The sequence below is a fragment of the Cornus florida genome, unplaced genomic scaffold (genome assembly GCF_030987335.1).
Source record: "Cornus florida cultivar Cherokee Brave unplaced genomic scaffold, ASM3098733v1 CherokeeBrave_3.0.0_Hap2_Chr02, whole genome shotgun sequence".
Classification (NCBI taxonomy): domain Eukaryota; kingdom Viridiplantae; phylum Streptophyta; class Magnoliopsida; order Cornales; family Cornaceae; genus Cornus; species Cornus florida.
Window position 1 is genome coordinate 33,650,239 of NW_026775572.1, and position 25,860 is coordinate 33,676,098.

The window sequence follows — 25,860 nt, forward strand, 5'->3', positions numbered from 1 at the left end:
CATTCGGCGTGAGTTCTGGCCAATTCCTAGGACACGTGGTTAATCTTAGAGGCATAGAGGCAAGCCCTGCCCAAGCAGGAGCTCTGACTAAGAATGTTGAGCCGACGACAGTCAAAGAAGTGCAAACACTTACGGGATGAATCGCTGCATTGAGCCGGTTCATTTCCAAATTGTCAGATCACTGCAAACCATTTTTTGACACAATACGAAGCCATGGAAGACAAGTTTGGGGGGATGAACAGTGCCTAGCATTAACTGCTCTGAAAAAATATATGCAGAACCTTCCGGTCCTGTCAGCTCCAGAACCAGGCGAAAAGCTATTTTTATACCTCGGGGTATCCAGCATCGCGACAAGTGGCGTTTTGATCCGTTGTGCAGAGGGGAAGCAATATTCAGTGTTCTATGTTAGCAAAACGATGACTGAGGCCGAACGACGTTATTCAAAGGCGGAACGGGTGATACTCTCGCTAGTGCATGCAAAAAAAAAAGCTCAGGCATTATTTTGAATCCCATCCTATCATCGTTCTAACCACTTTCCCTATCAGAATAATCCTGCACAAACCAGACCTCTCAGGAAGGATGACGAAGTGGGCCATAGAGTTAAGCTCATTTGATATAATATATGAACCCAGAACGGCAGTCAAAGGGCAAGCGGTGGCAGATTTTTTACTAGAATGTGATTCAGAAGACATGGAGGAAGACCTTCGTGGTTGCTTGTGGAAATTCTTTGTCGATGGATCCTCAAATCAGATGAAGGCAGGCATTGGGATCAAACTGCAGACACCGGAAGGTACGTCCTTAAGTCAAGCGTTCCAGCTTGAATTCAAAGCCACCAACAATGAAGCAGAGTATGAAGCACTGCTGGCAGGACTTAAGCTTGCCAATGAGCTGAAGGTCAGGAATTTGATTGTCTTTAATGACTCGTAGTTAATTGTTCGGTAGGTGAATGGCGAGTATGAAACCAAAGATGAAACGATGGAAGCATATCATTCTGCTGTTATGCAGGAAGCCAAAAACTTTGAAAAAATTGAATTCATCCAAATACCGAGAGAGCATAACGAGGATGCCGATCGGCTAGCATGTAGTGCCTCGGGTTCTGGAGAAACATTGGCAAGAGTGATTCCAGTAGGAATATTAAACCAGCCGTCCATTTTTGAAGAACCTTCGGGCTCAGATCCTTAGTAAGTGAATGTTATTCCATATGAGCCAAGTTGGATTGATTCGATCATAACTTACATCCGGGATGGTATTCTGCCTGAGCAAAGAGATGAGGCTAGGAAAATCAAATCGAATGCTGCAAAGTACGTCATAGTGCATAACCAGTTATACAGAAGATCTTTTTCCGGGCTGTACTTAAAATGTGTCACCCCCACAGAGGCTCGGCAGATACTGCGAGCTATTCATAAAAGTGTATGTGGAAACCATTCAGGAGGAAGGTCTTTAACGCACAAAGCAATGACGCAAGGGTACTTCTGGCCGAACATGTCGCGAGATGCGGAAGAATTATCCAGAAGGTGCGACAGGTGCCAAAAGTTCGGACCATTGATCCACCAACCACCTGAAAACTTACACGTAATGACCACACCATGGCCTTTCGCACAATGGGGGATGGATGTGGTTGGTCCTCTACCAACTGCAAGAGCTCAGAACAAGTATGTGCTGCTGGCTACAGATTACTTTACTAAGTGGGTGGAAGCAGAGCCGTACCTGAGCGTAACTCAAACTCATGTGAGATGGTTCATTTGGAGTAATATTATTTGCCGTTTTGGTGTTCCAAGGTCAATCGTCATGGATAATGGGACCAACCTTGACAGCAAGCAAGTAAGAGAGTTGTTGGAGGAATATGGAATTAATCAAAAGCTGGCGGCAGTTAGTCACCCCCAGGCCAATGGACAAGCAAAAATCATGAATAGAACAATCTTTGCTTGCATCAAGAAGAAGCTTGAAGAGAAAAAAGGAAAATGGTTAGATGAACTGCTGAACGCCTTATGGGCTTATAGAACGACCCCAAGGCGACCGACCGGAGAAAGCCCATTCGCTATGGCGTATGGTTCCGAGGCAGTTATACCAGTCAAACACTTGGTTCCGACTGTTCGAAGCTTGGCATGGAGCCGAGAGCATAACCACAGTATGTTGAGATTTAACCTCGATATGTTGGAGGAAAAGAGAGATGCAGCGGCAGTAAGGCTCGCATCCTACCAGCAGACGCTTATGAATAGCCATAACAAAAAGGTAAAGCACAGAGACTTTACACCAGGTTATCTGGTTCTAAAGAAGAAGGTAGGAATGGTTAAGAAAATGGTGGCACCTTGGGAAGGCCCATATAGAATTGCAGAAGTCATAGGAAAGGGGGCATATACCTTAGAGACCATGGCCGAAAGGCTGGTTAACAAGCCTTGGAATGCTACATCTCTGAAGAGGTATTATCAATAAAAAGTTGAGTTTCAATTTTGAATTCTGTTCATTTTCAATTGAATACAGGCGAGTGTACAAGTTTCTGAGATTTATAAAAGTAATATTCCTCTTCAAGAGATTGATTAAGTAAGAATAGCGAACTAAGTGGCAGCTAGCACTATGAGCCGAACGCCAAGCACTTGCTAAAAATAAAAAGCCAAGTGGCAAGTGGTATTCTAACCGAGCGCCAGGCACTTAAGCAAAGTAAGTGGCAGTTGTCACTATGAGCTGAACGCCAAACACTTGCTAAAAAATAAAAAACTAAGTGGCAAGTGGCATTCTAGCCGAGCGCCAGGCACTTAAGCAAAGTAAGTGGCAGCTGGCACTATGAGCCGAACGCCAAGTACTTGCTAAAAAATAAAAAGCCAAGTGGCAAGTGGCATTCTAGCCGAGCGCCAGGCACTTAAGCAAAGTAAGTGGCAGGTGGCACTATGAGCCAAACGCCAAGCACTTGCTAAAAAATAAAAAGCCAAGTGGCAAGTGGCATTCTAACCGAGCGCCAGGCACTTAAGCAAAATAAGTTGCAGCTGGCACTATGAGCCGAACGCCAAACATTTGCTAAAGATAAATGTGAAGCTGGTTGTTACCACCCATGCACAGATAAAGTCAATGTTTTTGTCATCTCATTCATGATATGTTTTGAGGTTACAAAAGATGAAATATGCAGATGACATAACCACAAAGAAGCAAGAAATAAAAGTATCAGAATAGTCCTAGCTAGCTGCCTCTGTTCTGTCAGCCTCCTGATTGTATTGACTCGTCTCTTCACTTTCATTAGTCGTCCCATCTTCATGAGGAGGGGAGTCGAGATGAATGACTGAGTCATTCTGTTGAGGCCCAACTTCAGTAGCGGTTGAGGAAGGGACCATAGCAGTCAGAGGAAGAGCATCCAGAGGCTGAGCAACAGAGGGAGCTGGAGTGACCCTGGAGGAAGCAATCTCCTGACACTCATCAAAAATGTGTTCAACAGGAGTGGAGTCTGGATCAACATAAACTCCTGGAGGATCAATTTCTAGATCCTTATCAACTTCATCCAGAGTGGAACCGGTCTGGCCTTCGGCAGGAACACGGTCAGAGAAACCCTCTCGGTACCCCTGAGCATACCTGAGAGCCCCAACCCTTGAAAACAAAGTGTGAAGTGCCAACATGCCACCATTCACCTTGCTGATGGTATTGAGCAGAGCATCACGCTCATCTAGGGCCCTCTTCTGGAAGGCCATCCGAGCAGACTGTTCATCGGCCAGAAGGCGCTGGAGTTCTGCTTTCTCATCCTTGAGCGAATCGCGCTCGGTCTACCAAACGCTCTTCTCAAGTTGAAGGGCATCCTTTTCATCCTGAAAGAGTCAGTTTCCTTTTTCAGAGCGTCTCTCTCTTTTTCAACTTTGCCAAGCTGGGCCAACAACTCGATGTTTTTAGTGACAAGGATATTATTTTCTTTATGGGCCACCTCGAGGCTGTCAGATAACTTACGAGCCTTGGCGTTACCTATTTCCACCTGCTTCTGCATGGCCATCATACCGAACAAGGTCTACAAAGATATGCATGAACACTAGTTAAACCGATCGCATGGTCAGAAGAGCTCAAGCATAAAGATTATATGAAGATTTACAAACTGAGAGATAAAAATTACCTCCATGGCAGATAAGGGAAAGCGGCTGAACACTTCCTTCTGAGACAGACCTTTGGCTGCATCAATGTCCTTGGGAGTCCACATGTTCCTGTAATATGCCATAGCAGTCTGACCATCCTTGAACATAGTCTCGTTCGGCTTCACAAATGTCCCATCCGTTCGGACGAATCGAGGAGTCCATAGTGCTGCTGCAGAAGCAACAGCTGTAACAGGCCCAGAGGGGGCAAGAGAACTGACTGGGCAATGCAAGAGTGTGCCCGGCCCAGAGATTCGGATCCTCCTTGTAAGGGATGCATCATCAAGGTTGGCTACACTATCGGGATGAGGCCTTTTGCCTCGCTCTTTATCCTGAGCACCCGCAATAACAGCAGAAGTAGTATTGACCTGAGGAGATGCGTTCGGATTGGTAGGAGGAACGCTAACGGCAGGATCAACAGCCACTGCGTTCGGAATGGTGTCGGAAATAATGGCAGAAGAAGAGGCCGAGGCAGAAGAAGAGGTTGCCGCAGCAGCAACAACAGTAACTCAGGGAGGGTTTTTCCTCCTGCCGAAGGAGGGAATCTGGAGCTGGCTCATTGTGTTGCCGAGGGCTGAAATTGCGAGAAGGTTGTCTGAAGTAAGGAGGTCTGAGCAAGAAGGGATGTCGTTCAGAACGTACTTCTTCAAGTAATTATCCCTATCCCTGCAAACACTATAGCTCAAGTCATCACAAGGAATGCCTAAGGAACGGCACAAGAAAGTACAAAAGCGAGGAACACAAATTTCGCAGGGACAATCGTTCTTATGTGTTTTGAATTTCTTATATGAAGAGACAGAACACTCGCCAAAGGCGCTCGGCATTGGATAATCCTCTGCAGCTGGAGAAGACCAGGCCCCCCTAACCCTTATTACATTGTTTTTCCAACCCTTTTCAGACTTGATTGTGTCTTTACATATGGACATCTTTTCAATTGGGTAGAGGTGGTAGAATGGTTCCTCAAGTCGGATCTTACTAACCTTATAACAGAAAAGAAGATCTATGATATCAAGATCCAGACCTCTGTCACGAGTCAGTAGTAGCAGAATGGATAAGATCCTAAAAAAATTTGGATTTACCTGCAGAGGGGAGATCCCTAGTCTGTTGAAAACATAGTTAAAGAAAGGATGCAAAGGGAACCTAATGATATTCAACTGAAGATGGGTAAACAAGACTTCGCCGGGAAGAAGGCCAGCACCAGTCCTGATATTCACATCTTTATGGCAGTTTCTAATTTCTATATCGACAGGGAGATGAAGTTTCATACGAAGAACATCTAGATCTACAGGCATGGCGAAAATGAATGAGGATTTTAAGGGAGAAAAAGAGATCTTCCAAAAGAAAAAGGCAAACAAAACTAACCTCAGAGGGAGAAAATGTCAAAGAGTACTGCAAGATTGCTGGAAAAAATGAGCATTCGCAGAGGTTCGCCGGAGGAGATTTGATTTGATTTAAAAAAAGCAAGCGAAGATTTGGCAAACAGCGATACAAGATAGCGACAGTAAAAAAAGATTGAGGGAATGTCTCTGATACTTATAAAGACATAGTGGGCCCGAAGGGCGAAGCGTCAGGAAAACGAGGAGTTTCTTTGGAATCTCGAAGCATCGGTTTTAGATCTGATCGTCCATTTTCCCACGAGATCTTCTTGAGCCGTCAACGTCATGATTGGCCACCGATAATAATTACCCCCTTATTTATTAAGGGGTAATTATAGGGGCAATTGAGGATATCAAAGATGGACTGGACCAAACCCGACCCGCGGGTAGAGCACCAGGTTGAGTGGTAGATCTGAGCCCAAGCAAAAAGGGTAGCATAATGAGCCCAACACCCACGAAAGAAGGATCTAACTGAACAGTTGAACTCAGCCCATAATGCAATACTGTGAGTTAGGCCCAACGTCTGAGACTTACATGATGAAGTCAGGCCCAAAAGGAAGAAAGCCCAAGAATGAGAGCCCTATGTAATAAGTTAGTTAGAGCATTTGTAATGGTCTATAAATAGACAGTACGAGTAGAGAGAAGAGAGGTTTTTTGGGGGAGTTTTCATTCTGTTGAAGTGTAAGAATTCTAGAGAGAGAAAGGTAATTGAATTTCTTGCATCTTCATCATCATTGTTCGAGCTCAGAGCTGATTTTAAGTTGTGGGTTTTGTTAATTAGATTGTTTGTTAATCTGGGTTTTGGTAAGAAATTGGTATGTGTGAAGAGAAAAGCAAGATTGACCGAAAATTAGAGAAAACTTTATTAGAATCCTAGAAAGTAGAAATTTAATCTCAATAGTCTCTTCGAATTCTTTAAGAAAACAAATGCCCTAGACTTCGTTCTTTTGGCCACCCAAAAAAAACTCTAGAACAAATTTCATCACCATACCAGTTGACGTAGATAACTTATCCGCCATGAATGATTCCACAGCTTCAGGTGAAGAGAGCGTCTCTTCTTCTGGCTTGTGATGCCATGTCAGCCAAGTGCCGTGTAACCTCCGTTGCTCGTAAAAAAACGTGTTTGAGGTCTGGGTTATCTACTTATATTAAATTAATTAAATTCCAAAGGTGTGCCATCCACGGCTATAGCTAAAGATATTGAGAAAAGCAACCAAAAAGTAACACAAAAAATATTAAAATATTATAGCAAATGGATAGATATTATTCATGCCCAATCCTTCCAGTTTTTTCTTTTGATAACCATTGGGATACAAATTTAAATGAAAATGCCAAGCAACTTAACAAAATATAATGTGTCAAAAACAAAAACAAAAAAAAAATGTAATTACAAATGCAATAATTTATACAAAGTAATTTAGTATTTAGAAATTAATTATTTAGAGAGAGAGCCCTAAGAGAGGAGAAAATAACAAAATTTAAAAATTATGTTCATTATTTACAAAAAAAAACCCCTGTACTTTCAAAAGTGTGCAAATATCACCCTTTGGGCACTTTGGGTAGTGCAAAAGGGTGTTTTTGGTATTACAAGCCAACATTTGCTCACATGCACGGCGCATGTCAAAAATGTTGGTCAGAAACCCTTATTTGCAACTTTTTGAAACTAGAGGGGTCAATTTTGAATAGCAGGAGTGTTATTTGCACATTTTTGAAAATATAGGAGTGTTTTTTGCACTTACCCCCATTGAGAAGTCTCTATTGATTCATAAAATCAAAGGAAAAAATACATATACACTAATAAGATTTAAGGTATGTATTCATGTTTTTTTTTTAAATATATATTTTGGCTTATGTATATTGTATCAGTTTTGGGGATTTGATTAGAAGAAGAAAAAAATAAAAATAAAAAACTTCAAAAGTTCATTACGAAGTGGATGTGAGAGAAAGAATCAAGAAAGCAGCTGAATGAAGAAGAGAAATGGAGAAATCAGAGAGATGAAGAGGGGTCGTTAAAACCTCTTCAACTTCTTTCTATATTTATTTTTTTGTATCTTTAGCGGCCAAACGTGTTCGTTACTCATATTAGAAACATAGTATATTGAGTTTTAAATTGGGACAGCAAAAATTATAAAGGTGGACACCAAACAAAATCTCTTGGTCAAAACTTAAATAATCAAAGAAAAAGTTTTAAGTAGCCTAATTCCTAAATTCAAGTGTTGTAGCTGTCGATTGATGAGTTCACTAAAAATCCACTGGATAGATTGAACAATTCTACCAAAAATCAAACCGAGCAAGCTTTCAAATCAAAATTGGAACCTAACAAGGCTCAAATGGAAAAGAAAAGAAAATCAACGTTAATGTTTAACGTTATTGTTAGTAGGAAAATAAGGTTCCCAATATTCCAAGGTAATTTTCACAAAGAAAAAGTTAATGAATTTGTGAAATCTCGGGTATGTATGCGAAACGACAAAAAAGTGCAAGTTAAGGTGTGTTTCAATTGATACCAAATTTTGGTAAGAAGTTGATTGATGAGATTCTATATGAACCGTATTTGGTTCAAATTTTGAATAGTTTGGGAAAATGAAAAAAGAATATTTAGTTATTTTTGAAGATGATAGATGCATGATATACAAACAAAGGAATAAGATATTAATATTTTCTTCAAAAATATATGAAAACAAAATGATTCCTCCTGATTTTTTAAATCTCACAACGGAAGAGAAAAAGGAAGAAGTGGTTATACTATACACTACAAAAATAACTTTAGAAAAAGCACATGGAATTCGAAAGGCAAATAAGCAACAAGTGAAAGAAGCTTGAAATTTCAAACAGAACAAAGTAAAGAGCTCCTACCATTAATGGGAGTGAAAGAAACAATGTTGTTACAAAACTCAAAAGAAAGAGTAACTATGATCACGGAAGAAATTTGAATATTGTGAAACTTGTTTTAGTAATCTGACAATCGATATCAAATTTGGTAAGAAGTTGATTGATGAAGTTCTTCCAGATTTGGTTCAAATTTTGATTAGTTCTAGACAATTAATGAAAAAAAAAAGGTTATTTAGTCTTTTTTTAAGATGATAGATGCATGATGTACAACAAAGGGGAATAATATATTAATATTATCTTACAAAATGTCTAAAACCAAAATGTTTTCAAATCTAAAAAATGAAGAAAAGAAGGAAGAAGTGATTACACCATGCATTGCAATAGTAATTCCAGAAAAAATACGTGGAATTCGAAAGGTAAATAAGCAACAAGTGAAAGAGAAGCTTGAAATGTCAAACAGAACAAAGTGAAAAGCTTGTACTATTAATGAGAGTGGAAATTTGAAGATGGTGAAGCATGTTTGAGAAATTTGACAATTGACACCCAAGCTTTGTAAAAAGTTAATTGATGAGGTTCTATATTTCCAAGGTTTGGTTCAAATTTTGACTAGTTTGAGACAACTAACGAAAAAAATATTATTTAGTCATTTTAAGATGATAGATGCATGATGTATAACAAAGGGAATAAGATATTAATATTATCTTTAAAAATGTCTGAAAACAAAATGTTTATTCATGATTTTACAAATCTCATAAATGAAGAGAAGAATGAAGAAGGATTACACCGAGCACAACACAAATAACTCCAGAAAAAAGCAAATAAAACTTGGAAGGCAAATAAGCAACAAATGAAAGAGAAATTTTTTTTTTTCCTTAGTTGAAGCTTATTTTAGTAATGATATTAAATTTGGTAAGAAGTCGATTGATGAGGTTCTGAATGTCCAAGTTTGGTTCAAAATTTGATTAGTTCTAAGCAACTAATGATTAAAAAAAATAAAAAAGAAAAAGAAAAAAAGTTTATTTGGTCAAATTTTAAGATGATTGATGCATGATATATAACAAAAGGAATGAGATATTAATATTATCTTCAAAAATATCTGAAAACAAAATGTTCTTATGATTTTTCAAATTTCATAAATCAAGAGAAAAATAAAGAAGTGGTTACAGCCTGCACTACAAAAATAACTCCAGAAAAAACATATAAAATTCGAAAGGCAAATAAGCAACAAGTGAAAGAGAAACTTGAAATTTCAAACAGAACAAAGCGAAGAGCTCATACCATCAATGAGAGTGAAAGATACAAAGCTGCTACAAAATACAAAGGAAAGAGTAACCAAGATCACTGAGGAAATTTGAAGATCTTAAATCCTATTTTAGTAATCTGACAATTGATTCTGAATTTGATAAGAAGTTGATTGATGAGGTTTTGTATGTTATAAGTTTGGTTAGTTTGAGACAACTAATGAAAAAAAAAAAAAAAAATTATTTGGTCAATTTTTTAACAATATGGATGCATCATGTACAACAAAGAGAATAAGATATTAATATTATATTCAAAAATGTCTGAAAACAAAATGTTTCTTCATGGTTTTTCAGATCTCATAAATGAACAGAATAAGTAAGAAGTGGTTACACCATGTACTCCAAAAAAAAAAAAATGCACATAAAATTTGGAAGGCAAATAAACAAGAAGTGAAAAAGAAGCTTGAAATTTGAACAAAGTGAAGTGCTCCTACCATTAATGAGAGGAAGAAACAATGTTGCTACGAAATTCAAAAGAAATAGTAACTAAGATCATTGAGGAAATTTGAAAATAGTGGAGCCTATTTTAGTAATATGACAATTGATACCAAATTTGTTAAAGAATTGATTGATGAGGTTCTGTATATCCCAGGATTGGTTCAAATTTTGATTAGTTTGAGACAACTAATGAAAAAAAAAGTTATTTAGTCATTTTTGAAGATGATAGATGAATGATGATGTACAACAAAGGGAATAACATATTAATATTATTATCTTTAAAAATATCTGAAAACAAAATGTTTTCTCATGATTTTTCAAATCTCACAAATGAAGAGAAGAAAGAAGAAGTGGTCAAGTACACCATGCACTACAGAAATAACTCAAAAAAAAAAGCACATGCAATTCGAAAGGCAAATAAACAACAAATAAAAGAGAAATTTGTAATTTCAAACAAAACAAAACAAAGAGCTCCTACGATTAATGAGAGTGGAAGAAACAATGCTGCTACAAAATTCAAAGGAAAAGAGTAACTATTTTAGTAATTAATCTAACAATTGATACCAAATTTGGTAAGAAGTTGATTGATGAGGTTCTGTATGTTCCAGATTTGGTTTAGAATTTGATTAGTTTGAGATAAATAATGTATTAGATGATAAATGCATGATTTACAACAAAGGAAATAAGATAATACCATCTTCAAAAATGTTTGAAAAACAAAATATTTCCTCATGATTTTTCACATCTGAAAAAATTAAGAGTAAAATAACTCCACAAAAAACACATGAAATTCAAAAGGCAAATAAGCAACAAGTAAAAGACAAGCATAAAAATAAAATAAATAAAATAAAAAAGACAAGCATAAAATTTCAAATATAACAAAATGGAGAGCCATTACCAAAAAAAAAAAAAAAACAATGCTGCTACAAAATTCAAAGGAAAAGGATAAATATAATCACTGAGAAAATTTGAAGACCGTGAAGCCTATTTTAGTAATCTAACGGTCTGTATATTTAAGAAATATCACTATGTAACTTTTACATATATTCTCCATCTTTTCTATTATTTTAATACAATAGCCAACAAAGACTAACAAAAAAAAATTCTTAGTTACAAAATATTACCAGCAAAAAAATCATTTCCCAAATACGAATCAAAACTGGTTAATTTATATAACACCCAAAACAAATCATTGACACTCCCGTTTAACATACCCAATCATAAAATTGATCAATAGAGAAGGATGAACAAAATTGAGAAATCAAAGTTGGCAAAACATCAAATCCAGCATCACACGCAACCAATCTCCAGTATATTAGTTCTCCCAAAAACCCACTTCCCAATTTCAACCAAAAATTGTTCTTAGGCTTCTCCAACATCTATGTATATAATTTAGGGTCAAAAAAAAAAAAAAAAATCACCTTAAGGGAGAGGGTTCGAGTATCGGTGAATGCATGTGTGTGTAAGTACCAACCAAGAAAAAAAAAATAAATAAATAAATAAATAGATAATAAGAAAAATAGATAATTGTAGTATAATAAGTACCAACCAAAAAAAAAATTAATTTCAAAGATTATAAGTAAATTTACGCAAATTTATGTCATCAAAGTATGAATTTTTTTTTCATAATTTACTTTAATAAGAAAAATAGATAATTGTAGTATAATTCAATAAAGAATGGTATTATGGTTATTTAATACAAAATAGTTAGGGCATGGAAGTATTTTGCAATAAAATGTAATAGTATTGTGCATAAAATATATTTTAAGAGGTTATCGGTAAATTGTGACATTGTTGAAGGAGTTTTTTTTTTCTTTTTTCTTTTTTCCTGCACGTTACCTATATTTTATATATGTATTTGTGTTTGTCAGTACTAGGAATCCAATTAGGGCGGGTTTGAGGTATAACTTGAGCTGAACTCACCATATGGAATGTTAAATCAATGCCTAACCCAATCCTATCTTCAATCTTAACTACTCAACCCAAGCCCAACTCATTCTTCTATTTTTAAATTCGAACTTACAACTTGGGCTTAGATTCCATGTTCAAAATTGGGATAAATTTGAGCTACTCATGTAGCTAATCTTCATATCAAAAATTTATATGATCTAAAATTAATTTTAAATTAAATTACTCTTAAAAAAAATTAAAGACATTTTTATAAATTTTGAATAAATTACAAATAAATTTTTAGAAAATTAATCGTCTTAAATGTTAATATAAAATAAGTTAAAATTTAACGAATGAAGTTGAAAAGAAAAAAAAGTAATCCTAATTAAATATATATGAAAATATTATTAGAATTTAGGTTCGGATTTGTTTGGATTGTTAATACGTCAATCCCAATTAAATCTAGATTGAGATTTTTCAAACTGCAGATTCAACCCCTTTGTAAAAATAATTGTCCAAACTTGAAAAAAAAAAATGGGACAAGTTCGAATTGGGTTCGGATTGCCCCAAGGGCCAGACTGTCTGTATTTTCGTCTGTTTGGTAATGATTGATGAAGTACAAAGATGTGAAGCTATATATTATTATATATTATATATAAAGGGAGGTAAAGACGAAACGGAAAAAAAAAACAAGAAGGTTCCAAGTGGGCTCTGCATCCTTTCCTGCAGAAGAAAATGGGTGACATTTGGTATAAGCAAGACACCACACAAAGGATATTTGGATTAATACGGGTTGCTTGTGTATTCATTCAACCACCAAATCATTTAAGAAAATAAATAAATAAAACAAAACAACAAACGAGTGGTTCCGCACATGCCTTCATTTTTTCATTTTAATTCATTCTAACTGAATTAAAATTGTAATTTTTTTATAATTTTAATTCTAAATTAATGTGCTCCCAATTACCTAACTACATACCCTTAAAATGCGGAACTTATATAAGGTTAGTTTAACGAATTCTTTTTTCTTATATCACTAAATTTATATTTTAAACTCACAACATTGTTGCGTAGATTATTGTCTTTGACAAAAATATATATATATATGTAACGTTTAATCCAATATACATGGGAGGAAGTACACCTATATATAGGCATCAACTAAAATGCATTACTTTTAACAAAACAAAAAAAAAAACTAAAATGCATTACAATGATTCAATTTCTAAAACCCTCCATCAAAATATCCACATATTTATGTACTCTCTGGAATCTTTTTCAATTTACCAACTTTTACAAATTTTCAATTAACTAGAATCCTCAATATTTACATAACAGTGCATACTTCCTTATTATTTCTAGTATTTTATATTATTGAAATAAAAATATATTAGGCATAAGAAAAAGAAAAATAATATATGTGGTCAAATTTTTAATGTTGAAATTTTAAACAAAAAATAAAAAAAAAAACACACACACATGTATGTGTATATATATATAATATTCGTATTTGTATTTTTCCATTTTTATTTTTTATGCCGAAAATTTAACGTTTTTTAAAGAAGAAAAGCAAATTATATCCATACTATTTCATCTTAATCAAATCAATAACCTAAAATTAAAATTGCAAATTTTCTCAAATTTCAATTTCAAATCAAACAATTGACCTATCTTGAGGTTAGTTTCTTGTAACAAATTCTTCTCATCCTATTTCACCAAAATTTAAATTTAAATTTAAAATATTAAAGTTACGTCTTTTTAGTTAAAATAATATAATTTTCACCAAGAGTACAAAATTGATAAATGAAAACTACAACGAATATGTCCATATCATGTTTATCGGCAACAAATCGGTACTTTAAATTTGAAATTAGAAAAAATTTAGTACAAATTTTAAACTAAATATTTTTTAATCCTTAATCTAAAACTGATTCGGTACTCTCAACATAAAATTTGGTTAAACAATATAAACTCTAATAACAGCCAGACTCCGCATGCTAAATTTTTTTAAAAAAGAAGCAAGCTACCATGGACCAACTACTATGGACAAAATTATCCATGGACAAAATTATCCATAATTACTATTTTACCATAACACACCAGAGGAGACACGCAACAATGAAAAGCATACTTATTTGTAAAGCAAACTTAAATATAGCCGGTCCCACCAGACAAAAGAGAGTATAAGAAGACGAACCCATAAATAAAGTCCCCATGTCAAATTCTTCTGTTCGTACATGATTGAGAGCGGTTGTTCGTACATGATTGAGAGCGGTACATGATTTGAAGTACAGAATCTGACTTGGGAGAGCATGAGCCATCTATTCATTTCCATTTTATGTTGTCTTCCGGCCTTTGCTTTGCATAATTAACCATTTTCAATCTTGACAAATTTCTCATCAAAGAGGATGGTAAGGGACATAGCCCAAAAAGCCCTTCATGTTGGTCACAACATCATTGCACCTTGTGAGAAGGCTTATCATCTGCGGTGCAATGTCTATGTTGGCTGCAATGGGTGCAGCCAAAGAGGTGGGTGTGTTAAAATTACGAGAAATCCCCGCCACTACTTCAGCATTATGCAAATTGTTTGGGACTAATTGAGAGCTAGAAAGATCAACATGCGGTGACGGTGATGGTGGTGGAATGATGTTTTGAAAATTCTTACTATTAAAATCCATTGCATGAGAAGAAGATGCACCATCAGGAAAAATACCATTGTTGTTCTTATTAGCAACCATCAATTGCTCACCCATATCAGTCAACATGAATTTTACACGAGATGTCCCCCTACTACCACCATTACTAGCTGGGACTGTGGCCGTCTCATCACCAGTAGATTTCTTCAGACATGACTTCAGCTGGACTGCTGGCTGTTGTCGAGGCTGATGTGCAGGTGCTGCCGGCAACCTTTGGTCGACTGCAGTCTCCTTTGACTGCAGGTTCTCCACAGAAGGGTCTTCTGTTCGGACTTTGCCAGATTCCGACTCAGGTGCTGGATCTTCCCTAAGGTGACATCTTATGTTCAAATTGCCAAATAAGGAATTATTTCCGCTAAGATGTTTGTATGCTGCCTGCGCATCAAGTTTGCGCAGGAACACAACACGACACGTTGAGGACTTGTAGAAAATACGAGTTCCTGAATGATCTAACGGCCCAAAACGAGCGAGCCTGGCCTTCAGCTCAGAACCAGATGGAAGGTTGGTATGGGGAGGGAACTTCATCACCAGCGTTGTGGGGTTTGCTGCCATTGCTGGAGGCTCCATTTTCTTAGCAGAATCTGCTTTGACTGGTTTTGTTGGTGTTGGAGCAACTCTCTCTTTTACAGTACCCTGTGGGGCTTCCTCAGTCTTTGGCGCTCCCTTCTTCTCTGCAGCTAATGTTTTTAAATCACTAATTTTCTTCAACCTCTTTGCAGCCATTCCTTCAAGACGGTCGGATGGGCTTCGTTTAAACCCACCTTTTGTCGGATCATCAGGCTTGTCAAGAGGTTTTGATGGTTTCAGAGATGGAAGATTGCTAATATTCTTACCCTGAGAATCATCAGAAACCCCATTACCAGTTGGGAACTTAACAGCATTATCTTCATTTGACTGAGTCACAAGGGCTGACAACGGGACTGAGCTTTTCTTATAAACAAGGGTCCGAAATCTCAGAACAATCTGCTGTATAAACGCATAATTGTTCTTCTCCACAGCATGGAAGGGGTTGAGAGCAAGAGATTGCAAACCACTCAGTAATTGCAGATGCTCGAGTTCAGAATTGACTGCCCTTGCCATTGGCTCCATCCTAGCAGAATCAGGCGACAACGAACTAGTGGCCTGATCAAATTTCTTGTGACAGTCAACCTGAGAGTCATCTACATGAGCCCAACCAACTTGGAGCACTTTTCCTGCTACTTTCCCAACCAGGGCGCCACTTTTTTCAATAGCTGCATGTTTCTGCATATTATCAGAACTCATTTCAGTGTCCAACTCTTTCTTTCTCTTCTTCTTCTTCTCAACTTCTACCGATTTTCCAGCTATTTTCCCCACCACTGCCCCACTTTTTTCAGTAGCTGCATGCTTCTGCATAAGATCAGATCTCATTTGGGTGTCCAACTCTTTCTTTCTCTTCTTCTTCATTTTCTCCCCTGGGGCAGATTTATCTGAACTCAATTCCCTAGTAGTATGTTTAAGAGCTTTGCCCTTCTTCACCCCCTTGTGACCATCATGAACTTGTTTCTGTCCATACAATTCTTTGGCTGTGGTAGGTAGACTTGGAGATTGCTGATAACCTTCGTCCAATTTAATCTTCTCTGAGTTCTCAGGATCATCTTTAAAGTTGATCATCCTCTCAACTTCAGGCTCAAAAGTGCGAGACAAATTATCTACTATGCCAGGGAATACCACTTTCCCAGAAACATTAGAAGCACCCACACTTGCAGGACCAGTTGTCAATCCCTTGCGTTCTACCATTTCTACCCTAGTGCCTTTCCCCTTATCAAGAGAAGACTTTGGGTCGAAGAGATAACTGCTGTAGGCTGGAGTATCATTCTCACCAATGGGAAAACTAGCAGCATTACTGGCAGAGGACTCCACCTTACTTGCATTTACCTGAGAACCAATCATGCTAAATTTAACAGCAGAAGATTTTTCCTCTAAAGTTTTAGTGCCTTGGACAGTTACATCCGTATGCAAAGCTGAAGCACCATCCCTACTGATTGTCCGAGTCTGTTTATGTTTACCTGGAATCTTGGACTTTCTAGAGACCAATGGAACACTCTTTTGCAACACACAATTTCCAGCTGCTGATGTTGAAGACCTCTCTGTAATAATGGGCTGGACGTAATTCTCAGCAGCAAGTGCTGAAGACCCCTCTCCATTAGTGGGGTGGACAGAGGAACTTGCTAGCCCAAGGTTGATTTGGTGTGTTTCCAACTCATCTCGTTCATCCCTTCGTTTAAAAAGATAATTGTCTTTCTTTCCTTGGTCCTTGAATTTTTTTGGTTTTGCGGATCTCTCCACCTTACCTAAAGCTTCTGCAATCACCTGTGGGCCACTAGGAGGAGCTGGCCAGTGACAACAAGACCATAAAATGAGAATGAAGACAGTACAGTGGTAGAAATGAATTGAATATGTCTTCTTATAAAACAAGCAATAAACTTTTAATAGTGAGATTTAAGAGAGAAAATTCCAGCTCAAGTTAAAAATGCATCAAGGACAATTAGAATAAGAGGCATACACACGAAGAAGGGGCTCTATAAGAATACAAGATCAACTCATCAGTATTGGAACCACATACGCAAGAGAAGAAAAATTTTAATCTAATATTTTGGTTCCATGCAAGCAGAAATCAAATGGATGCGAATAGCATAATTAGTTAGAAAAGATGGATCAAATTACAAAAGTAGCAACCAAATTTTAGGGTGCCTATACACACTATAACTTTAGAGTACAGCAACTAGGCTCTTTTACGTGAACTTACTGTTACAAGGTCTCATTTCTCCATTTGTAAATGTAATTGGATGTCAATTAATAGTCATTAGGCATGTAATTAGCCGGAAGTGTAGATTGCCTACTGTGAAGGATTGACATAATATATATTTTAAAACGTCTGAAACCATTTTTTATTCAAAATAGATAGCATAGCACTCTCGGGGAAAAAAAAAACGTATTTCCTTTCTTCTAATATGCTTCCAAAAGCCGGGAAAGGTCCTTTATAATGACAACAGCACTCGCACAATGCCTGTATAGACCAAACAACCCTCTTTCCACATCACTCCATCACTCTACCTCATACAAAAAAAAAAATGGAGCAAGGTTTTACAGGAACTATGTCAAAAAGTTGTCAAAATTGATATTTGCTTGTGGAATAAACCTGTTGTTCCTAAAACATCTTGTGGGCTAATTGGGTCCAATTAGATCTGATCAAGAATAGGAATTTTCGGAGTTTGAAGATTCCTTGCGACTGTTCTTGGAATTGGAGGAAGAATTTGAAGGTAAGAGATAAGTTTAGACTAAAAAAACAAGCATAAAATTGGTAATGGGCAGAGTACTTCCTTATGGAATGATTATTGGTTACTAATGAGGCCTATTGTGTCAAGAATAGGTACTTTAGTTACATATGATTCTGGGTTGGGGATAAATGCTACAGTTGCTGATATTACTGACAACAATCAGTGTGGAAAAGGCCTTTAAAAAAAACCTCAAAGCTCTTGGAACTAAGGGAGTCTATGAATTCTGATCTGGAGGAAGATAAGGTTGTTTGGTTGCCTACTAATAATGAGTTTTCTATTAAATCAACTTGGGATGATATCAGAAATAAAAAATTTAAAGTTTTGTGGCATGATATTGTATGGTTTAAAGCCCTCATTCTTTGTGTGACAGACAGAAGACTGATGAGAGAGAACATCTTTACTTTCAATACAGTTATGCATATAGAATTTGTTCTTATATCAAAGTCAAATGATCGTTAGATTGGCCTAAAGGTGATTGGAGGTGTGTGGTAAATTGGGATATCCTAACTCCCAAAGGTAGATCCCTTGTTTTCTTAACAGGCAAGTCTTTGTGTGGATAGAAAGAAACCTGAGAATATTTAATTCCGAGTGTAATGAAATGCCTTTTCTCTTGAAGGTTTTAAAGAGAATCAGGTTAATAAATGGCTTATTAATAAATGGAATCTGAATGGGTTAGTTGTCTTTGTCTCCTCTTTTTTGTCCTATCTGTGGTATTTGGTGGTGGGACCTCTGTTAAGTATAATCCTTTCAATGGTTTTATTTGGTGTTCAATTTTTGTTCGGCTATGATTGGTATTTTGGGCCCAGCAGATTTCATTCCTACTGTGAGCTTCCCTGCTGTAATTTCTGCAATAGAAAGAGTAGATTATGCTCCTTTCCTGATTTGGTTGTGTGGTGTAGAAAGACTAGATTATGCTCCTTTCTTGATTTGGTTGTGTAATGTATTGGCTAGGGAGTAAAGTTCAGGGGTTTTGCTAGCAGTTTTATTGTTCATAGATCTTTTTTTGGCTGGGTTAGTTATATCTTTCTTTTATGTATTCTCTTTTCTTTTGAGAGGATGGTTCTCTGTTTTTGTTTCATGTAATAGGGGGTATGCATCCTTTCTTCTTGTACATGATGGTTTTGTGCAATGAAAAACCTTACTTTTTAAAATTATTAAAATAAAATAAATAAGGGACTCCCAATGGATGGTTTCTTGACTTGGAATTACTTCACTCACATGAAACATCATTGCTCCAGTGGACCACCATTATACAAAGCAAGTTTGCTCAACTTGTGTGCATACATATTTGTTGCTTCCATTTGATGAGCGAATTACATACAGAAATTAGATTTCATAATGTATTTTTCATTTTTGTAATCATACTTCTGAAAGCCTTATAATTTTGATTTTCTGAACTAATTACAAGCGTCCAATTAGTGCAATAACACAGAAAGTCAGCTAATGATCACAAAAAAAGAAAAAGAAAAAGAAAAAAAATTGAACCAGGAACTAGAAATATGGTTGAAAACCTTTCTGCAATCTAATGCTTCAAACAAAATTCGAGTGATTCACATACACAACAATGGGAGTATTGGGATGTCGAAGATTGGGAGAATAGCTAGGGCAGAACGTAAGAGAAGGTCAGAGGCAGCATACGCATGTGACACACACACTCGTTCCACCAACTCCCTTGTCCGATGTGCTGAAAAACCACCCAATTTATAATCATTTTTTGCACGTGTCAACAGCTGGAGTACTATCCGTCATGCAAGTCTTTTTCCATTCTACCGTAGAGACTCAGAGAGAGAGTGCCACAACCACACCTATGGATTGTGACATTCACCCGTTTACTTACCTCGCTTTGCCTATCCCCTACCCAAGCACCAATGCCTCAACAAACCCGAATTTCCGCATATGACCATATCACACTCTCATTGTGGTCACAACACAGCCGCATGGTTCAAGTGATGTCAACACCATAACACTTTCATCCTTGGTGCATTAACAAGATATAATTGGGATAGTTGATATGTTAAAACAACCTATGCTAAAAAATTTACCATCTATCCTAAAATAGACAATAGCCATGCTTTGTTAGACTGGATTGCAACTATATAGTGATTGAACCAGGATCTTAGACCAGGTCTTAGGGCAACACTAACCTCCCACAAATTTCTTTCCTTGGAAGACATATTACTGCTCAGAACACACTCAGTTGCAATATTTGAAAGCAATGTCTCGAGCCCAATATTTACACTTGACTGAATTTCAGCGATTGTTAGAATGATCTCATTTTCGCCATATTTCTTGGACACGGGAAAAATGCACCACATTGAATATATTGAAGTATAATGATAGAAACTGTGTCAGACTAGTTCTACGTCTAATCATAGCTTTTTAACTTCTGCTCGCTACCTTTTAATTTTCCCTCGTCAAAATTCATCGAAAAAAATCGCGATCTTCCACATTAAATATTACCAAAAGAAATAAAATGATACAAACTGTATACCGTAACCCATATGCTAATTACTCCTTATACTCTACAAAAAATATATATATATTAACATTCAGTTCATATGCCAAACATTTATGGTCTAGAAAATGAGCAACTAAATAAAAACCACATCCACAGAGTTTCATAAGGTTACATGCAAGAGTCTCAAATGACTTCAAAGACAAATGAGAGAAACAAGCACAAGAAGCATAGATGTACTTCCTAAATTAGCTGGAGTGGCTTATTAGCTAAAGTAACAAAATATCCTCTACGGATCTGCTGTATATTTTTCACAATTTGATTGGCCAAACATGTAGACCAAACTAAGCCCATACCTACTGTATGCCAAGAGTTCTTATAACAAAAACCAGGAACAACTTAAACTAATACCAACCATTCATCCTTGAAGAAGCCTTTTATATGTCAATGCTCCTCCCATGATTGTGGCACCAAACCTCCACAAACCAATAGTAAAAACACTAGCGACAATAATGATGATGGAAAAAATAATTATGGTGGTGATGGTGATCATAATGATGATAATTAGAAAAATTGCATTATTACACCTGCATATACAGTATATACAATATATTGCATTTTAACTTAATTTAAAACATTAATTAAAAACAAAAACAACATTTTCTCTCTATCTTTCCTTTAACTTAACATTACTCCATGAAAAAAAGGAGACAAAAATAAAATAAATAATAAAAGAAGCTATTTAAAAGTAACTTATTTCTTCTCAATGATATTCAGGAAACAAATGGAGCCTATTCTCTTCATCATTCCACCAAACCTCAAAGATTGAATTACCTCCATTATACCTCAATTTTGGAACTTAATAAATAAATGTACCCCTAATACCCTACAGTACCTGGTAATAACATAATCTAATATCGAAAAGTAATATCAATAGTTAAAAAAATCAATGAAGAGATATGCAAGAAGCATAATGCACTTAGCACAATCTCATTACTCAGAGTCGTCTTTGTTGCTGTGTGTAAAGGTTCCTCTCAACATCAAGTGAAGAGAAGTCATGTCCTTGAGGATATGACTTATGAGGATATCCCTTTCCCAAACCTGAAGTCGATGATGTTTGATCTATTGGCGTAGAAATATGTAGCAAAAGGAAGGCATAACATTATTCAAAATTTAGCAAGAAGAAGTGTCTATAGCATCAAAAATAAACCAAGCAGCAGAACATTAATTTGATACCTTTATATGGCTCCTTAACAGGCTGTGCTGCCTCTTTCTGTCCATGAGAAGGTCGCACTGGTTGGGCTCCAAACGCCTGGGCATAAGTCTCGTCAAACTCCTCAAACACTGCCTTCCGGTACGAGATAACAGTAGCCTTATTTTTAATATAATCAATACTCAGAGGCTGATCAACTGTAGGCATCAATGCCAAATGCTTTATAAAAGCAAGAATATGTCTGGGCTGAAAACTGTTTCTAGCTTTTTTAATCTGATTTGCTGAGTAAACAGCTCCAGGCTCATAATCAACAACGTCAACAGAAAAGTACCCCTGAATACTTGTGGGCCAAAAATTGTATTTACTCCTGCACCGGCAAGCCAAGCCCAACCCACATCTCCGGCTTGCTTCATCTACTGCCTCTTCCACAGCCTTCACAAAGTTTTTTGAATTTAATTGCCTCGACTTCTCACCAAAATTAGGATCAAATGGGATAACCTCGGCCGGGTCAAACCACCCATAACTACTGTCACCAAAGAAAGCAACCAGTAAATGACCTGCTCTCTTAGTTCGACGAACTGAAGAACATGCAAAGGCTTCATTATATATATGGCCAGGCCACCATGGGTGCGATTTCACCTTTCCCCAAACCATATCACCTATTTCATATCCATACCGTAGCAGGGTTGATGGCCCAGACCTGACGGCTTTACCCTTCCCATTTGCAGCAAATTCATCAAACACTGAAAGCATCGGATCATACTGAGATAAATTTGGTTTCCCCACTTCAACATGTCCCTTTCTAAACCTAGACTCTGAATGCTCCATCTCACCATTCCGGGCATCAAATTTATGGTCAATCACACCAGAATTCACTTCTGTAAGGCCCTTTCCCCAGGAATTAACCCCATCTTCTTTTTTCCAATACTCAGATTGCTCAGACCCACCATCCTGATCACTGGATTGACTAGTACTTCCCCTTGGTGTCAAATTTTTGCTTTTTGTTTCACGAACTCTAGGTTTCATTTCCTCATTAATCCCTTTACAATCGATCACCTTACCCTTACACTTTCCCTTTCCATTTCCCCTAATTTCATCAGATGTTCCATTCTCCACAACGTCAACATCTCCACCCGAAACCCTAACATCAACATCACTCCCCCGATTCCGATCCCCATGCTCCGAGAAAACCCTTATTCCTCCAGACCCATCATCACCACCGTCAGCGACCTTATCGGAGTTATCAAACACAACAACTTGTAAAACCCTAATTTCTTCAGACTCAATTATATCCACACCCACGTTTCTACTAATACCTCCATTGAGGATTTCATCAGAGCTACTATCAACAACATCATCGACCACTGAAACCCTAGGTTCCGATCGATATTCCTGTTCGATTCCATCAGGTACTCGATCTAATCCGAAATCGTTGTTGTTCATCACTGATATCATATCGAGATAAAATTAATACAAAATAGTAGAAATCAAGAGATCGATAGTTCGGATATGGAAAAGACATACCTTTTGCAGAGGCTGGAGTTGATGGAGAACGAACGCGAGACACCTGATGAACTTTTCGCAAATATGCGAGAATCGGGGAGTAGAAACCCCCCAGTATCAGTGGGTGCTTGTGGTGTGTGAAGATAGATACGGAGAGAGAGAAGAGGGGGTTCTGATGAAAATAGGGCGGAGATGGAGAATGGATGCGGTACATGCGAATCTGTGTTCGGGAGCACGTAGTACTCGTACTAAATAACCAGACCCGAAAACAGGTAATCAATACGACACCGTATAAATACATCCGAATCGGTGTTACACGTGGCCGGGGTACCACGCGTAAGTAGCCCCGGTGTTGTATACTTTCACCCAGGGCAACCCATCCATTGGGTACCCGCTCCATTTAAAACGGCTTTAATATTCATTTAAGATAGGTTTCTTAAATCGGAATACTCAGTCTCCGTGTAAAACATTTTCTCAAAATTATTTTTTTAATTTTTTTGGTGTTTGGTAATTTTAAGTTCAAAGAAAATTTTTTATGAAGAAAAATGTAACGACAACATTTTTCTTCATTTCCTTTTTCTTAGATTTTTACATATATTTTTTTTTCGTTAATTTTTTCCTTTCTGAGTTCAGTTTTTTCGTCACTTAGTGTCGTTTCTGGTACTCTAAAATGATTTTCGAGACTCTTTTATTTGGATTGGTAACTTTATTTGAGGGCCGCGTCATTTCTACATTTTCATTTTTTCGACACTATTCATTTTTCGTCATTTTCCCTATTTTGTCTTTTTCCCGTTTGTCATTTTGTTGGCATAACCTCACTTTTGTGTTCGGAGTTGATTTTTGACTTCACGTATCTTCATTTTAAATGGTTTCCACGAAATACATATCTTTACTTTTGTAAAAAAGTACTCTGATTGCTCCGGTGCCCATATGGGCATGGATGCACAGTTCTTTAGAAACTTTTTCTTTTCTTGAGATATTTTTCATAAATATATTTTTGAAGATATTTTATTTCAGAGGTTTTTAAGAAAATATTTTTGGAAAATATTTTCATTCTGGGTCATTAATACAGTTAACCCTTTTTAGATGGGCCATTGTGTAATTAACGAAAGTTATTGCAAAATACCACGTTTTGAGCCTGGATCCTTGTACGGGATTCATTTTCACTTTTCGTCAAGTCTTGTACTCTTAGAATTGCTTTCTGATCGTTTTTCCCCAGTTGCAGGGTTTCCGGCCCTGGTTGTTACTGAACTTGTTCGGGGCATATTTCTTTGCTCGGGACTCGATTTTCGACGCCGTTTCTTCCTTTATTCATCTTTTCTCATTTCGGTTCTTTTTCATTCACGAAGTTTTGCCGTTTGAGCGTGTCTGCGCGAATTCCACTTTTCCAGTCCCAGTGGGGCCCTTTCGGAGCACTTTTTAGGTTTTACTATAAATAGAATGCTTTAAAGTGAAAAATCATTTTTTCACATTCTTCCTCCCTCTCTTGGCCAGATTCCATGGCAGCCCCTTGACTACCACATTCTCTCTCTTCTTTTGAGCTTTTTCCCTTTGTTAAAAAGTCGTAGTGCCCTTGTGTTTTATGTTTATTTTAACTACGCGCATCTTTTCCCTTATTAGAATCCGTTTTTGGCCATTTTTTTAGTTCGGGTTTGAGGTCAAGTTAGGATTTTGGTATGTCCTCTTTGGATTTTATCGTTCACCATGTTGTCCCCGACAAAATCCCGAAGTTTCGTCGGATTCGGAGCGGTTTCATTTTGGTGGCATTTGAGATTTTCATCTCAAATTGAGGTAGAGGATGTTATAGTTTATATTTTTGTTATCTTGCATGCTATTGATACTTATACAACTTTTATGCATACTTTTGTTCACAATCTATAATTTAATTTAATTATTTTCTATGTTTAAGATTTAATTCTCATAATGATATTCAACTTAGAATTAAATTGTGGCATGATAGAAATTTAGGCCTTGGTATAGTTGTTGACATATATTAAATTTGGATTATTTGAATAAGAATAGCAACTTTTATTTAATATTTTTCTTTTGGGAAAGATTAATTCATATAATTGTATCAAGCATGAAATTAACTTGTAATGTGATATTAAAGTAGGCCTAGGTGAGTTCTTTAACATATGTTAAATTGAGAGTATTTGGAGTTATTTAAAAATCTAGAGAAAATTAATTAATTAGTTAATTAAATTTATTCTAAGTGTTTTAATCACTTAATTGGTTATTTGATGTGATATATGTGATAACTATGTTATGTCCTTCAACATATATTAATTTGAGATTATTTGGAATTGATTTGGAATCTAGAGAATTTAATTATTTTTTATTTAATTAAATTCTATCTAATTGCTCCATAGATTTAATTATGTTTTGGAAGTTGTTTCTATGTTTAAATCATAGACTTTGACTTGTTGTACATTTACTTGGTTACATTTTGAGTATTGGATAACATTGTTGTTATATTTAGATTCATGAGTTTATGTTTTCAATATTGAGTAGCATTGTTATAGCGTGTAACAAATCGCACACTGAAGATTCGACATTTGTCATACCATAGTGGACTTAGAGCATGTATTGTATGTGTTTCCGAATTTGGTTGTGCGTGGTAGATAATTGATTATCTTGTATATACATGCTGATATATACATTGTTGCACAACTTGTTAAATTTTGAAACTTGGGGATATCGTTATTTGACTACGGCTAAGACATGATTCTAGTACGGGGGACTATCCCTCTATAGCCTAGT

General features: G+C 36.6%; 1 protein-coding gene across 1 annotated transcript; it reads right to left on the bottom strand.

Moving 5' to 3' along the window:
• Window positions 1–14,040: 14,040 nt before the first annotated feature.
• On the bottom strand, window positions 14,041–23,344 carry LOC132294611 (PWWP domain-containing protein 1-like). Its single transcript, XM_059792522.1, has 3 exons — window positions 23,122–23,344; window positions 21,621–23,042; window positions 14,041–16,981 (listed from the first exon to the last, which is right to left on the bottom strand). The coding sequence occupies exons 1-3, from the start codon at window positions 23,312–23,314 to the stop codon at window positions 14,334–14,336; spliced, it is 4,263 nt and encodes a 1,420-aa protein (XP_059648505.1). The 5' UTR covers window positions 23,315–23,344; the 3' UTR covers window positions 14,041–14,333.
• Between the last annotated feature and the right edge of the window lie 2,516 nt (window positions 23,345–25,860).